Here is a 14,891-nt window from a genome sequence, read left to right as displayed (position 1 = left end):
CTCAAGGTGTTCCTTCACAAGGTCAGAATTGATGGAGGGTAAGGAATCTCCCTCACCCGGGCCTTCCCGCCCCGTAATGGGCAGGGGCATCCCATGGGACTGGTGAAAGACCAACACAAAATACCCATTTAGAAAGTTGGCTTTTTCCTGGGTGTTGGTTGTCAACTGTCCTGTCTGGTTAAGCAGGGGTCCAATGTTGCCCTTGCTTTTCCTCTGGCTCCCCACATATCTAAAAAAGGACTTTTTATTGTTCTTGATACTTGTAGCCAGTTGGAATTCAGTCACAGTCTTGGCTTTTCTGGTTTGCTCTCTGCAGGTTCAGACCAGTGCAGAATATTCCTCCTTGCAGGTGGATCCCATCCTCCATCCTTTGTAGGCCTTTCTTTTCAGATGCAGGAGGTCTGCTAGTTCCCTGCAGAGCCAAGGGGGCCACTGTGCCCTTTTGCTGCCTTTCCTCCAAGATGGAATAGGCTTTGTTTGTGCATCCAGGATCACTCCCCTGAGAAGTGACCACTCTTCCTGAACTCCCCTCCCCTTTGGGTCATGGTCCCTTAGGGCCTCACTGACAAGCTTCCTGAGCTTGTCAAAGTCAGCTTTCCTGAAGTCAAGGACTTCTGTATTGCTGACTGACTTGCCAGCTTTATGGCGGATGGTGAAGGTGATGAGCTCATGGTCACTGTCACCCAGCTTCCCTTTGATCATTAGGTCGCTGAAAAGGTCATCCCCCGTTACCAGTACCAGGTCAAGCAGCACTTTGACTCTCTCCAAGTTGATGATAGTGGGGAGTGGAATACCTAGACCATTCCACAGTAGCCACATCCCATAGAGAGAGGGGAGGAAGTGGAAAGGTGATCCTCATAGAGGAGAGAGAATGAAATACAAGGGTAACTACAGGAGCAGAAGAAAAAGAGTAAAGGGAGAACATATATGGGAAGAAAGCAAAGAGTGAGATATGGGATGCAAACTAAGATGAGGGATGAGAAGAGGCTGCTTTTTCAAAGCATATAAATTAAAGAAAGACAAAATTAAAGCTGAAGGAGAGAGAATGAACAGGAAAGAAAAATAAATGGGATAAAAAATCCAAGGGAGAAAATAAAACCATGAGACCCCCACCCCTAGGCCTGCATACACTGCTTCAAGCAGTGACATGGTTTTATTTGTATTCTAGCTTAAAAAACTCAAGCACACCTTCCTTCTGCATTGGGTGGAAGGGGAAGGAAACCTTGGCTGTTTTCCTCGCTTGTGCCAATGCTCCAAGTTATTTGGGATGATCAGAAAAAAAGAACAAAACCTCAAATGCAGCACAATGCACTTTGTGCACACATGCATTTAGAGGGTGTAGTTACAAAAAAAAAGCTTGCCTGCACATAACAAGGAGAAACAAAGTACTGTGATATGGAAGGTGGACTAAAAACAAAGCCATTTTGGTAAAGGAGGTGAAGATATGGAAACCCCACAACTTCTACTGCCTCAGATGGAAGTTAACAGCACTCAACACTTCTCAAATGGACAAGTAAGTAGGTCATTTTTCAGGATGTTCTTATTTATTTGGCATGTACACCATCACAAGCAGCTGCTCACTTCCATTGCAGCAGACAAAACTGGCAGAAGGTTGAAATGTCTGTTCTTCAAAACTAAATTTCTCCAGTGTCCAAAGAGTTGACTAATAGACCCAGCTCTTGGTCCAGCTCAGCCATGAGAATGTAATTTGCTACAGACTTTTTTACTCCATTGAAGCCATGTTTATATAGTATCAGTTCCACTGGACAAGATGTATCTAATGTCTAACCACTGGCTCCCAAAACAGGTTTTATACACCCATTTCACTGATGGTCACCACTCTGGAGGTGGGTAGAGGTAGGGATTTAAGGACACCTTGAAGGCCAATCTAAATAAATGCAATAATAGCATCAATACCTGGGAGACTCAAGCACAGGATCATCTCCAAGGATGCTGTGACACAGGACAAAACTTCAATGATTTTAAGGAAATTCACTCTGCTGTGGAGGCAGATAGATGAAAGGAATTAAGGGAAAGAGCTGTGACCTGGCATCACCAGAATCTACTCCTTCCTCCCACAACCATCTGCTGCATCTACAACAGAACATTCAGATCTCACATGGCCTCCTCAGTCAGCTGCAGACTCACTGATAGCTTCCCTATTTACTGGAAGAACATCATCCTCACATTGAAGGACTGCCACTGCCATTGCTGCTGACATCTAAGTGGAGCATTTTTAGTTGTGGCCACATTTTGTAAGTGGCCTTAAGTTCTGGGTGTCACAAGTTTTATGTCTCCAGCCTGTCTCCAGCCTGAACTAATTTTCAGAAGGTGGTGAGCATGTACTGCTTCTAGTGAATTCAGCACTCCTGAATTAGGCCCAAGTTGACTCCAGTTGGACATCCAAAAATAGGCACTTGAAAGTAAGAAGCCTCCTGAAAATGTTGGGTTTTGATTATAAACTCTTCGGTTCCAGATTTGATTTTGTTCTATATTAGGAGAACACCAAGCACTATTGGATCCTGTAGAAGTACTAACGCTGTTTTGTATTTTTGCCAGTGACATTACCCTCTTTCCCAGAAATATCAGAATTGCAACAACTCACAGAGGCACCTGTGGGTTTAATTATTAAGCTTATCAGTGACAACCACAATTCGAGTTTGCAAAATTGTGATTGCACCTTCAGCATAGGTTGAAGCACATGTTTACAGACTAGTACCTGATCCAGATTGCAATCAGCAAAACTGCTCTTAATTGAGTGTTTACTACATATAGGAAACACCACAACGATACAGTCAATTCTGTTTCCTTCAGAACAGATGGTTGCTAGTAATTTTAATTTAACCCTGAAGGAAGTATTGTAAATTCTTGAAGCCAGTGGTATATTTATTGCAATTGGGCAACATTACTGGGAAAAAAATGCTAAAGATATTAGCATTGGAGAAACAGAATTTGTTACGTATGTTAGAGGGCCAAAAATGTGCATGACAATCACTGTTTTTAAACGTGGCTAAAAATTATGGTTGTCCATTTGACACTTTTAAAAGGCCCAGTTTTTAGGACAATCCATTCAAAGGTTCTCTGAAATGGGTACTCCAGATCACCCTCTTTTCTGAAGTTTTAGGCCATTTGGCTCAACATTTAGCTAGATCTGGGCCCCTCTCTGAGGGGTGAATGCCTTCCACTCCATTGAATGAATGAATGTTGAGGGCTTGTAGCATCTTTCCAAAGTCTCTTAGGACTTTGTAGGACAGGTTGTCCACTTGCTGCAAGAGTTTTATAACCTCCTGCTTTTGCTTCCACACCAAGTTATGTCTTCGTGGCTTGCAGACATGGTAAATTTATTTGCGCTCACTCACCCAAAGGGCCGGTTTAACAGTGCTGTACTGTTCGTGTGTGTGTTGCACTGAGATTCAGGCAAAGCGGTGCAAGGGCACATGCTGATTCAATGCAGCACAAACTGACCTGGGCTGAGCGGGTAGATCTCATTGTCAGCTCCAAAGAACAGATTCCGTGTCAGCTTGCGAGGGTCGATTTTCTGAGGAGTGGATGAAGCAGGACAGAGAGAGAACCTGCGGCGGAGAAAATTCTCTTCCTTCATGGCATGAGTTGTGGGGGTTTTCTGAAAGGCAGGGAGAGTAATTACAGTTAATACAAAGACAGAGGAAATCAAAGTTTCACACCCAGTTGAATTTGCTGCTGCAAAGCTCCCTAATCCGGAGTAAAGTGCCAAGTTTAAAAAAAAAATGCTAAGCCCAAAAAAATATTGCTATATTAGTACGAAGCCACAATTACTGCTCTGCTGACTCCCAACAATTCACAGTCTGGGGCCGTGCGGGGAGCCTTTCATGAATCCAGCCAAGCTAACATCCATGAGGCTCTGAAGATAATGTCAAGAATTACAGTTACTTATTGGCCCATGCCTAGAGCACAGTAGCTGAATTACCTTTCTGGTGTTCCTTATATCACAGTAACCCCGCTGATGCCAGTGGAGTTTACCATTTTTTGGCTGCTGTCACTGAAGTAAAAATCTAGTCTATGGTAAATATGGGAAGAAAAGCTGCCAATCCAATGACAAGAGCAATATGAGCTTTGCTGGGAACTGGTGAAGAACAGTCAGTACCACATCTTCCCTTTCCAGTTTCTTAATACAGGACATGTGAGCTACTTCACATTTTTTTTAGATCAGCCTTGTGGTTTGATCAATATAATAAGATTTGCTTCACCATAGAACCACCATACAGAACCACATTTATCTTTTGGAAAGCATCCCTACTTCTTAATAGGAGAGCCTGGCAGTGCTGTGTGCTATTTACCACTGCTCAGCTAATGCATTAGATTATCCTGATTGGAATTAAAGGTTTCTTTTATACCCATCTGACAAGCAGCCCTTTCTCATCCACTACAATTGCATATTATGACTGTCTTCCTGAATTCTAGGCTCTATTCTCTCCCTGACGTGCGATTGGAACCAGAGCTCTCATTAGCAGCAAGGGGAGTTCACTTTGCCTGCAGGGTTTGCAGGAGGGAATACGAAGTACGCTTCCTCCAAGAAGATGAATTGCTGCCCTGAGAAACAGATCTCAGGAAAAGCCCAGTGGAGCTTCAGGGCACTGTTTCCCAAAAACAGCCTGTAAGCTTGCCCCTTTCTTTAGGTTATGAAGAAAAAAATGGGCCAGATTCTTGGCTCAGCCTGTAAGAGACATAAGCCTAGACACCAGTTTCAGTTATACTGGCTGCACTGGGGACTGCTGTCCTCAATGTCAGGTGGACTATGTATCAGCCTGTATCTGACACCACAAAGATATCTTAGTCTACCACGGGGGTCTATTTTCCTCATCTGGATGCAGCTTTTCTGCTGCTTTGAGCCATTGAGGTAGTGCTAAGCAAACAGAGTAAGGGGTAAGAATCTGTGCCCAGATGAGAAAACATCCTCTTGCATGTTACCTGGGCTATGTCTCTGGCACCTGTACACTGGTCCATGAAGGAGATGGCACAAGTAACAATGCTTTTTGACTGATTAAGCATTACACTGTCAAAAAGGTAAGAGACATGGTTCCTTCCTTCCCTCATGGGCCAATTTTAGGCTACAGGAGCCTAATTTAAAATGAACCACTGCATGCATTTTTATGGAAGGAAAAACAGTAGGTTCTGGAAGACCAGAAACAGTCTTGGCTTTTAATCCTAGCATTACCTCTAGTTTACATAGATAAATCACTTCTGTTTCCTTTGGTTTTCCCACCTACACAACAGGGGGAAATCTCTCTTACCTACTTGACTGACAGAAGATTGAGTAAGATCAGTACCGTGCTTCAGACATTGGAACATCTCTAAAAAGGACCAAGTATTATCAAATATGTCTCTGCAAAATGGGTGTGAAATGCGAAGGGTTCCAAGCTACTGTTTCAGTTCAGGCCCAAACTGGACCAATCCTAGTCTATTCTTTCCACAAGTTTATAGCTTGTGATTGTAGAGAGTTCCAGGAACAAAAAAAAGTCAAATAAAAGTCCACTTTAAGAAGGGGACAAGAAAAATCTGTCTGTTTACTTATCTCATAGAAAATACTTTAAAATAATCCTGGCTAAAATAACTGTTTTGAGAATGCTAACCCTCTGAGCTATTTTCTGTCTTTGTTCCCAGAAAGACTATCTGAACTTTCCACCTTTGGAACTGCTGTAAGCTGCTCTAATCAAAAGCAGACCCATGGGATTTTCTCCCCGAATAGCATTGGCCCAGACAGGCCAATTTTATCATACAGAGCTACAGGAAACCATTCAGAAATACAGCATGCACCCAACGAAAAGAGGGCTATGAAATGTTACAAATGGTAATGCTTTTTTTCCCCATCTGGCTCTCATCTCATCTATTGACTTGAATAGGAGCTGGATCAGGCTGTGTAGTTTGTTTGGCCAAAGAGAATACATTTACTTTCAAAGTCTTTGTCTACTGACTCTATACACTATGTAGAGGGTGGCTAAGGATTTCTTCATGTGTTATTTTACATCAGTTAGTCATGCGAAGACTGGCATAGTTATAATGATGCTGCTCTGCCTTTCTTCGTATCTGCACTGGGGGGCAGTTGCTCAGCAGCAAGGACTGTTGGTGTCCTATTTGACTATGGACAGCCACTGGGTAATAGTGTATGAAAAGTAGGGCTGTGTGAAGCTTTGGGTGTTGATTCAATTTTGAGGAGATTCGGCCTGATTTGGCAGCCAAATCTCCAAATCCGAATCGAATCAGGGGACCAATTAAAAGGTCCGAATAAATTGGAAGCTGTCTGAATTGATTCGGAAAAGATTTGGAGAGCTTTGGCGATTTGGGCAGTCCCCGCTGGCTGCAGCAGGGAGCTGGACCTGAACTCCATGCTGGTAAGTAGGGGGTTGGGGTGGGGAGGCTGGAAGAGGGGGGAGGGAACCATGGGGGGACCCCTGCCAGGCCTGCCCCAGCTCCCAGCCCTTTACAAAACACAGCAACCCCCCCACACACGTACCGGCTGCTGCAATGGCCTTGGGGCTTCTGGGGGCTCTTTACAGAGCCCCCCATGCAGCGTAGGGCAGTGGGGGGCAGCGGGGATTGTCCCCCCGCCTGGCAGCAGCCAGTGACTGCAGGGTTTTATTTTTCAAAGAGCCAGGAGCTGGCATGGGCAGGGCTGGGAAAGCGGGCAAGGGGTGGGGCCTGTGCGATTCGGAGATTTGGCGGTAGCCAAATCTCCAAATCAGATTCAGCTGAATCAGTTCAGGACAGTGCTTTAAATAAGCGAATCGAATCACTGTCCCCTGAATTGGCCGAATCCAAAGCGAATACTAGCTGCTTCACACAGGCCTAATGAAAAGGTTTCGCATACTGTTTAGTTAATGTAGGATTGCATATCATGTAATAACTTTGGAACAGCAGCATAAGTCCTTATCACCACTTGAGATAATCAAAATCTCTTAAGATCAGCTCATGAAGCCTGAGGCTAAGGGGTGGTGTTAAGGCTCACATGGTATTTGAACAGGTTACCAGTTCGTGTATACTTTTCTTCTGCTGCTGTCCAGAAAAAGCTGTACAGGATGGGGATTCTGGCTTTATACAGAGAGAGAGTCAGAATGCAGGAAAAACCAAAGGAAACAAAAGTGATTTCATATAGTGCTATTTTTTCCAAAATGCACATATAAATAACAAAAGTTAATTGGGGCCAGAGTTTGCTCCAAGGTTTCAGGTGAGAAATAAGCAACATGAAAAAGTGAACTTCAGATCAAAGGTTATTTTTACAGAAGGTGCAAATGGATTTAAATGCTGTATTCTTGGCTTTTTAGGGCATTGTTCTGAATTCAGAACCCATGAGTTTGCAACAAAATACTGGTACTGAAACTATAAAGAGCAGGTTATAAATTCTGGAACAAAATTTGGATTTTAAGGTAAAAAAAATCATTCTGATTATGTATCCTGATGATGTGTGTAATACAAGTTAAAGAATTTCATCCAGTAATCCCTACACCTAGTCATGCTAGGACATCTGTTTTTAAAAGATATCCCCTCATGATTGATGTCCAGCAATCCACCACATCTTTAGTAAGCTGTTCCTCAGGTTAATTACTCTTGCTGTTAAAGAGGTATGCCTTATCTCTGGCTTGGAGTTATCTAGCTCTTGCTTCTTAGTTGCTGGGTCTTGTTATGTCTTTGTCTGATGAATTAAAGAGCTCTTTACTTAAACTGGCAGCTCAGAGCATCTTTAGCTCTCCATCAAATTCTCTTGACCATAAACATGAGGTAAGAGTAATTCAGAGAATACTGGCAGAACTGATAAAGCCCATTATAAGTTGTCCTCTCTTTACATATCAATATAACATTTAATGAGAGTTGTATGCCTGTTCTTCACCTCTTGGGTCTTGAGCAAGAGTAAATAATTAACTAAAGAAGGAGAAACTCCTTTTCAACCTTTGCCTGGTATTATTACCTTAGCCTTTTGAAAAGGATCAAGAAAAACACCCAGAAAATCAAAACCTGAGCCAACTGTTTATACAACACCAGCAATGAGGTTGCAAACATGACAACTGCCTGGTGCTGGTGCTGGCATTAGTTCGTTCACAGATTGATTCATGACTAGGTACAAGGCAATGAAGAGGGAAACCAGGAAGAATCCTGTGTAGGACTCAGAGGTGCTGAATACCCCCAGTTCCTATTGAACTAAAGGAAGCAACCGATGCTGAGCAGCTCTGAACAGCAGACCTATTTAGAACACCATGACTGCTGCTCACGCACAGGCAGGCTGCTCTTCATGATGGTCACTCTGCACTTCCAGTTTTCTGTTGCTCAGGAGGAAAGATGGTGGCAGGAGGCAGCCGCTCTAAGCATCAGGCTAGGCTTTTGGTTTGGAATTTCTGTGGCTGTCTTTAAACTGTCTAAGTTGCTGATATGCAATTACCCAGTAACTGCTAGACACTGCACAGACATTATGCTGTCCGTATTTTGTGCTAACTAGTGGGTAGATAGGTCTCCTTCCTGTCATTTTCAGTTTTAAAATAGATTAGAAATACACACATCTCTATAAATAGTTAATTAAAGGTCTGGTATAGGCTTTTCCAACTGCATTAGTGAAAGGGAGTCTTTGATTTACTTCAGTCTTGTTTCAAACAACCTTCTCACTTTCTGGTCATTAAGTATTTCTCAGAAATTAGACTAAACTGTATTTTGTATTCACGGAAGTCATTCATTCTCTAGAATCTGCATCAACAAAGGAAAATGAAGTGAAAAGAAGCTGACATTTCCTGATTCAATTAACTTGAGGAGGTACACTTTTCATATTTGAAAAAGAATGGCAGATTGTTAGCGTGTGCATTTACTGCTATTAGAAACCTGATAGAGCGCGTATGCGGAATATTCCCAAGTCAGAAAATAACGGGATAGATTCTTAGCTGGTTTAAATTACCATAGCTGTTACAACTTCACTGAAGCTATGCTTATTTTAATCAGTTAAGGATCTGGCAGTATGTCAATTTTTAATGTCTCTGAATTCTGCTTCAGGATGCTGGTCCTAAAACATCTAAATACAGGATAGAAAATTGAAGGGACACGAACCTATTTGCTGTTTAGAAAAAGGACAGTGTAATATAGTGAATAGTGCCTCCCTAGGCAAATCTTCCTCAATAATGGTATCTTTTTGACAGAACATGCTGTTATGCAGATATATACAAAATGTACAGACAAAATCCATATGAGAAAATATAGTTTTATTGTAGAAAAAGTAATGAAGCAGCATATTATAGTTTCATTGGAGTCTTTTGTGTTCCTATTGTTTGTAAAATCCCAAACAAATTAGGTTTCAGCATAAGTCTCAACAGAAGAAGTAGCTGGTTTGGTAGCAATCAGTCTACGCCAGCAGGATGCAGAAACTTGCGTAAAATAAAACAGGTGATGCATACTGCAGAGATGAAGAACCTGTTTGATGTTCCAAGCTTGGGATCCAAAGTGTGATATATACATGAGAAATTTGTCAATTTGCTGTCACATTTCAACACGTTAGATTACACAAGCAAATCTGATTTTCTATAACTAGGCTATTCAAAGTGTTTCCAAATGAGAAAAACTGCTAAACCACCAAAGAAAACCGAGCCTTTGAGAATGATTTTTGATCAGTTGAGTCTACTTTCCTGTTCCCAGTACATTTGTATTGTATTGTTCAGAACCTGCTGTCAATGTTAACACTTCAAATCTAGGTCCAGATCCTTAGCTGTTCTAAATCAGTATGGAGCTACTCCATGACATTTGACATCAACTAAATACCAGGTTCACTGTATTTACCCCAACATTACTTTCACTCATGTAACAAACTTCCAGTCATATAAATTTTAGTGGTAATTACAGGTATCTGAAAGTAAAACCACAGAATAATTCACTATAAAGACCATGTAATTGCATGGTAATTACATGTGACCTACTGCTTATATATAGTACAGGTTCCTGGCTCAATGTTACAAGTAAGGACACAGACAGGTACTCATTTGTCATAAATGCTTAGTGGTCCCTGGGCACTAGTTGAATTACCAGATAATTGGTGACAGTCAATTCAAAACTATTTGTATCTCATATAGCTTGATCCCAAAGAATCACCTCTGCATTCAATAAACTTGACAATGCAATGGTACCACGCTAGGCTTAGGGCAGCGATTCCCAACCAAGGGGCTGCAGCATTTAGGGTGTTATGAGTTCCTTTTGAGGCTGTTGCTCAATATTAGCACTGTAAGGTATGCATACACTGACATATGATTCACAAGATAAACCCTGACCTATTGCGGTCTTTCCTGGTTCTTTGCAGCAGAAGAATTACTCTATTATTTTTTCATCGTCAAAAAGCAAGTGAAAACTAAGAGTTGGCATTTTACAAGGGTTGCCTTGAGTCTAATAAGAGATGCTTTGAGTCTAAAAAGGTTGAGAACCACTGGCTTACAGTGACAGAAAAGATCTCCCCTCCCTTTCCTTTCACCATTCCATTGCATCACCAGCATTATTTCTGGAAGGAAATGCCTTACTTTTCAGCCGTCTCCTTCCTTTGCTTCTTGCATCTGCCTTCCTTTACTCGCTGATCTCCTTCATTAGCTTACACTTTTAAAGCCAGCTTTGCAGGTGTGGAGCAGGCTTTAAAAGTGTAAGGAAGAGGAGGAGGAAGATGACAGTGGTAACAGCCTTACAATTCCTAGTCCGATGACATTCACAACCACAGAACTTTCTGGACACAGATCTTGTGCAGAAAAGGGACCTACCCGTCCACCTGCAGAACTGCTATCCGGGGGCATTTCTGGATGCAATCAAACTGGGGAATGAATCAAATGCACAGTTACGTTGGACAAGTTCCTGGCTAGCCCGGGGCATCTGCCTAAAGGTAGCTTCCTGAGTGGGATGATAGAATTCTGGAGCCAGCCAGCAGCCACAGTGAATCTTACTGTAGATGTCCAAGTGACATCCCATTTTGAGGTGTTAATAATTACCCAGTCTGACTTCAAGCATGTGTGAGGTTTGGTGAAGAAAAGAGAGGAAGACCACTCAAGTTTAATTTATAGATCTCGGGTATATACAATCATTAAATATATGATCATCCTGTGTATTGCCTTGAAAATGTTTGGAATTTACTCTGTAAACATTGTGCTGGAAGCTTCTTTCAGAGTAAAAATTACGGCTGCTCTGGAAGGGTCACTGAAATAAATGCTTAATGGCTTTTACATCCACTTTCTCTGACCTCTTAACACATAAATTGATTGTTGTGTAGAGGCTATTAATTTAACAAACCATATTCAATTTGTCACTCATACCAAGGGACACATTTCTGACTTAGCAATCTCCCTGGCCGTCCCCTTGCTAACTGCACAAATCAGATTTCACTTACCTCTAAAGCTATACATTTAAAGCTACTATATCTGCATTAATAACTTCCCCTGATAAAAGCATTCAGCTTCAGACCTCTCTACTGTAGAATACCATTGATCCCACAGCGTACTCCAGAATGATGAGACAGTTCACTGCTGCTTCTCCCCTGGTGTTTACACAGTTTATCCTGTTTTTTATGACCCATGCCTAATCTGCAGCAAATCAAGCTTTACTCATATTGCTTCCAAGTCCTGATTCAGAAAAGAAGCCCTATTCAAGACATCACTTTAGTATGTACTTCATGTTAAGTCCTAGTATACACATAAAATAAGCACATGTGTATGTGCTTCCTTAAATAGGAACTTTGTTCTTTTGCCCTATATTACAATACATGGATCTAAAGACAATAAACATTTTAGACAATCACAGCCATTCCAGTAGCTGAATACTATATATTCTACAGTAGTCTACTTTAATGCACATTAAAGGATCACTTAAAAAACCATTCTATTTAGCTAATGTGCATTAAAATAAGCTACTGCGCATTAAGCATCACTTTAAAACCATTCTTTTTAGTTAATGCACATTAAGGCAGGCTGATGTGCATTTTCCTAGTACCTTAAGGTGCCTGTACAGGAGCAGGGAGACTGCTCTGATGAGTTGTAATTGCGTCAGAGCAAACTCAGTTAATCAAGTTAACTGGAGCATGGTAGTTACTGTGCTCCAGCTAGCCTCCGCATCTCGTGTATCAGCATCTTTGCACTTCAAAATGGAGGTGGGGTGCTTTATCTAAAGCTCATTGACCGGGCTTTAGCTAAAGCTAAAGCTACTACAGTGTAGTTCTGCCACACTGAAACATGAGACGCTCTGGGTACGTTAATTAGAACGGCTCTCTAATTAAAGCATCCTGTCCCTCACCCCCAGAGCATGTATATATATGCCCTCACAATGGAGCTACTAGTTTTAAAGTATAATAACTAAGCATGTTAATGCATGTGTAGATGCTCCCCTAGAGTTGCTACTTTTCTGCATTAGTTTACCAATGACTAAACTTGATCTTTATTTTAAATACATGTCAATTGAAAAATCAAAATACAAATGGATAAAGCTGCCTACAGAAAATGATATTGTGAAAGGAGATGGTTCATCCTCTTCTGCAGGGATGGCAGTGGCAGTGCAACTGGGCAGTGGAACTTCAGGGAAGGCAAGAGCCCCATTTTGTGAGCTTCTGCTCACTCCTGACTGGAGCTCACCATGGGGCCAGCAAGGTATCTGGCAGTCTAGCATGACTGGAAGAAGGAGAGGCAGCATTGCAGAGGCACAGTGCAGAGCTATGCCATGGCAAAACCGTGGGGAACAACACCGAAAGTGGGGAAGTGAGAAGGCTCCATGTCTGGGAGCTTGGAGGAGCATCCAGCATCCTACACCGTCACCTGGAGGGAGCAGCAGGGACAGAAAGTCCTGGGTGATACTCTCTGGACCGGGCAGATGGTGGAAAAGTGGGTCAGTGAAGGGACCTGACCATCACCAAGCAGGGGTTTTTTTGCTTGACTTAATGGACGTCTGTTCAGTGAATGTTTGGGGCAGGGGTAAGAAAGTTAATGGCGTAAATTGATTTGTTCCAAGTGGTGCCAGTGAAGCTTACTGGTTTAATTTATCCTTGCAAGGAACTACCCAGGAGTTTATTTGGCAGTTTGGACTCATCTGAGGAATGGCCCAAGACTTGAAGGGCTATATTGGTTTATTTCCCTTTCTGGGTTTAATTGTTTTCATTTGAAAAGTGGCCGGCAAAGCTGTCTGACTCAATTGATTCAGGCAAAAAACCATCCCAGGATGGGTTGGTGGCACTGATCCTTTTTTTCTTCAGAACAGGCCTGAAAATTAATTTGGATTGCCTTTATGTATTCTGAGCAACCATGTGAACATTAGTTCACCATACTGAGTTGTCCCAAGGAACATAAAAGAATTAATCAGACCCAGTGGGTTTTGGTTAGGGGCTGGTAGAGAGGCAGAATAACTGGACTATTTGATTTATTTGATGAAGTGCTGGAAGGCTGGCTGGCTTGATTGACTTACCTGATAAAAGGCCGTAGAGGCCACTGAACTGTCCCAGAACCAGTCAACTTGGTTTGAGTAAGACCAACGGAAGTGGAAGGCATGTTCTGGAAAATAGATGCCCTTCTGATCCCTATTGGGTGGAAATGATACAGGGTGACCACCATTCCTTCTGTTCTGCTAAGAACAGGCTGAGGGGAGGGTGGGTGTAAGGGGATGAAAGAGTCCCACAAGAAGATTTAGCCCAGTGGACCCAGAGGACAGTTGCTGAGCCCGCAATCCGTCTCCCGACTAGATTCTATTAACTTCAAGGCATGGCAGACAAGAAGCAGATTATCCAGGCCAGGCAATTGTTTAAGATATTCTCGGCCTCCTCACAGCTAACCCCAACAGGGCACCAGGCTGTCGAGGGCCGCAGCTTTACAGCATCTGCACATGACAGATATCTCAACAATTTAAAATAATTCATATGACCAAGAATACAATAGCACTGGACAAATAATGCAATTGTGTTTCCCAATTAGTCTGCTATTGCTTTGCACATTTCTCTGGGCTCCTGAAAAGCATTTCCACGATTGTGACTATGACAAAAAATATCAACAGAGCATAAATGGGGAGGAGGGGTTGGAGTTTTTTATTTAATAGCCATAAACTTTTGTGACTAGATCACTATGGTTCTACATTTTGTATTGTTTTGTTTACACAACTGCAAAGCAGATATGTATAAAGCATTACAGATTCAGAGTATGGACTGACAAATTATATCCAGTTAAAAGGAGTGGGGATGCTTTTACCATGTCAGCATATTCTGAGTAAAAGTTTTGTGTATCTGAACCTATCTTGTGAAAAGTGAAAGCTAAAACAAGCAGCTTATCTCTAAATGAACAGGGATAAATTATCATGGCTTATCCACCATTTACCATGGGGTAGAGCGGACACACAAAATGCTTACTGCAGAGCAGCCGAGGCATGGTAAGTCCCCATATCCCTTTTAACTTGATATAACTAGTTCATCTGCTTGTACCCTAAGAATGGCACAGTTTACATCTGTTATAAATGGTTATGAATGACTATGCAACACAATCAAAGTTCATTTCAAACACAGGTGATCCAAAATTCATTACCTGAAATTCTTGGTTACCCCAAGATCAGACAAATCTTTCAAACATAAAGTGTGGTCCTTCAGAGTTTTCCACAAAAATGGAAGTGCAAAACTAGCCATCATGAGGAAGCCTACTCTGATTATTATTGTGTGTGGTATGGAATCTAAATTCAAGGTTATGGAAACATAAATATGTATTTCAAAGCTTGTTGGCCCTTGTTTGTGTGAATCTATAATGGTATGGAAATCCTAGAAAACCCATGAGATTTCTGGATACTAAAGATACTTGGAAACAATGTACATCTCTTCAAGTACAAGTTTCCCCTGCCAACCATGGGGGTTAGGTTCCTAAAAGTTCCTGTGGTTGGCAAAACTGGTTGGCAAAACTGGC

The 14,891-nt window shown here is 42.0% G+C and overlaps 1 protein-coding gene across 1 annotated transcript in view; it reads right to left on the bottom strand.

Annotated features, from left to right (window-relative positions):
* OSBPL5 (oxysterol binding protein like 5) overlaps positions 1 to 14,891 on the bottom strand; it is a 270,342-nt gene that overhangs the window by 119,150 nt on the left and 136,301 nt on the right. Inside the window, exon 2 of the mRNA XM_019519707.1 lies at positions 3,466 to 3,622. Coding sequence (XP_019375252.1) covers positions 3,466 to 3,601 — 136 coding nt within the window. The 5' untranslated portion in view covers positions 3,602 to 3,622. The remainder of the gene's footprint in view (positions 1 to 3,465; positions 3,623 to 14,891) is intronic.

This window comes from Gavialis gangeticus, unplaced genomic scaffold (genome assembly GCF_001723915.1).
Source record: "Gavialis gangeticus isolate Ggan-Ray unplaced genomic scaffold, GavGan_comp1, whole genome shotgun sequence".
Taxonomy (NCBI): domain Eukaryota; kingdom Metazoa; phylum Chordata; order Crocodylia; family Gavialidae; genus Gavialis; species Gavialis gangeticus.
This window is presented reverse-complemented; position numbering and strand designations above follow the sequence as displayed.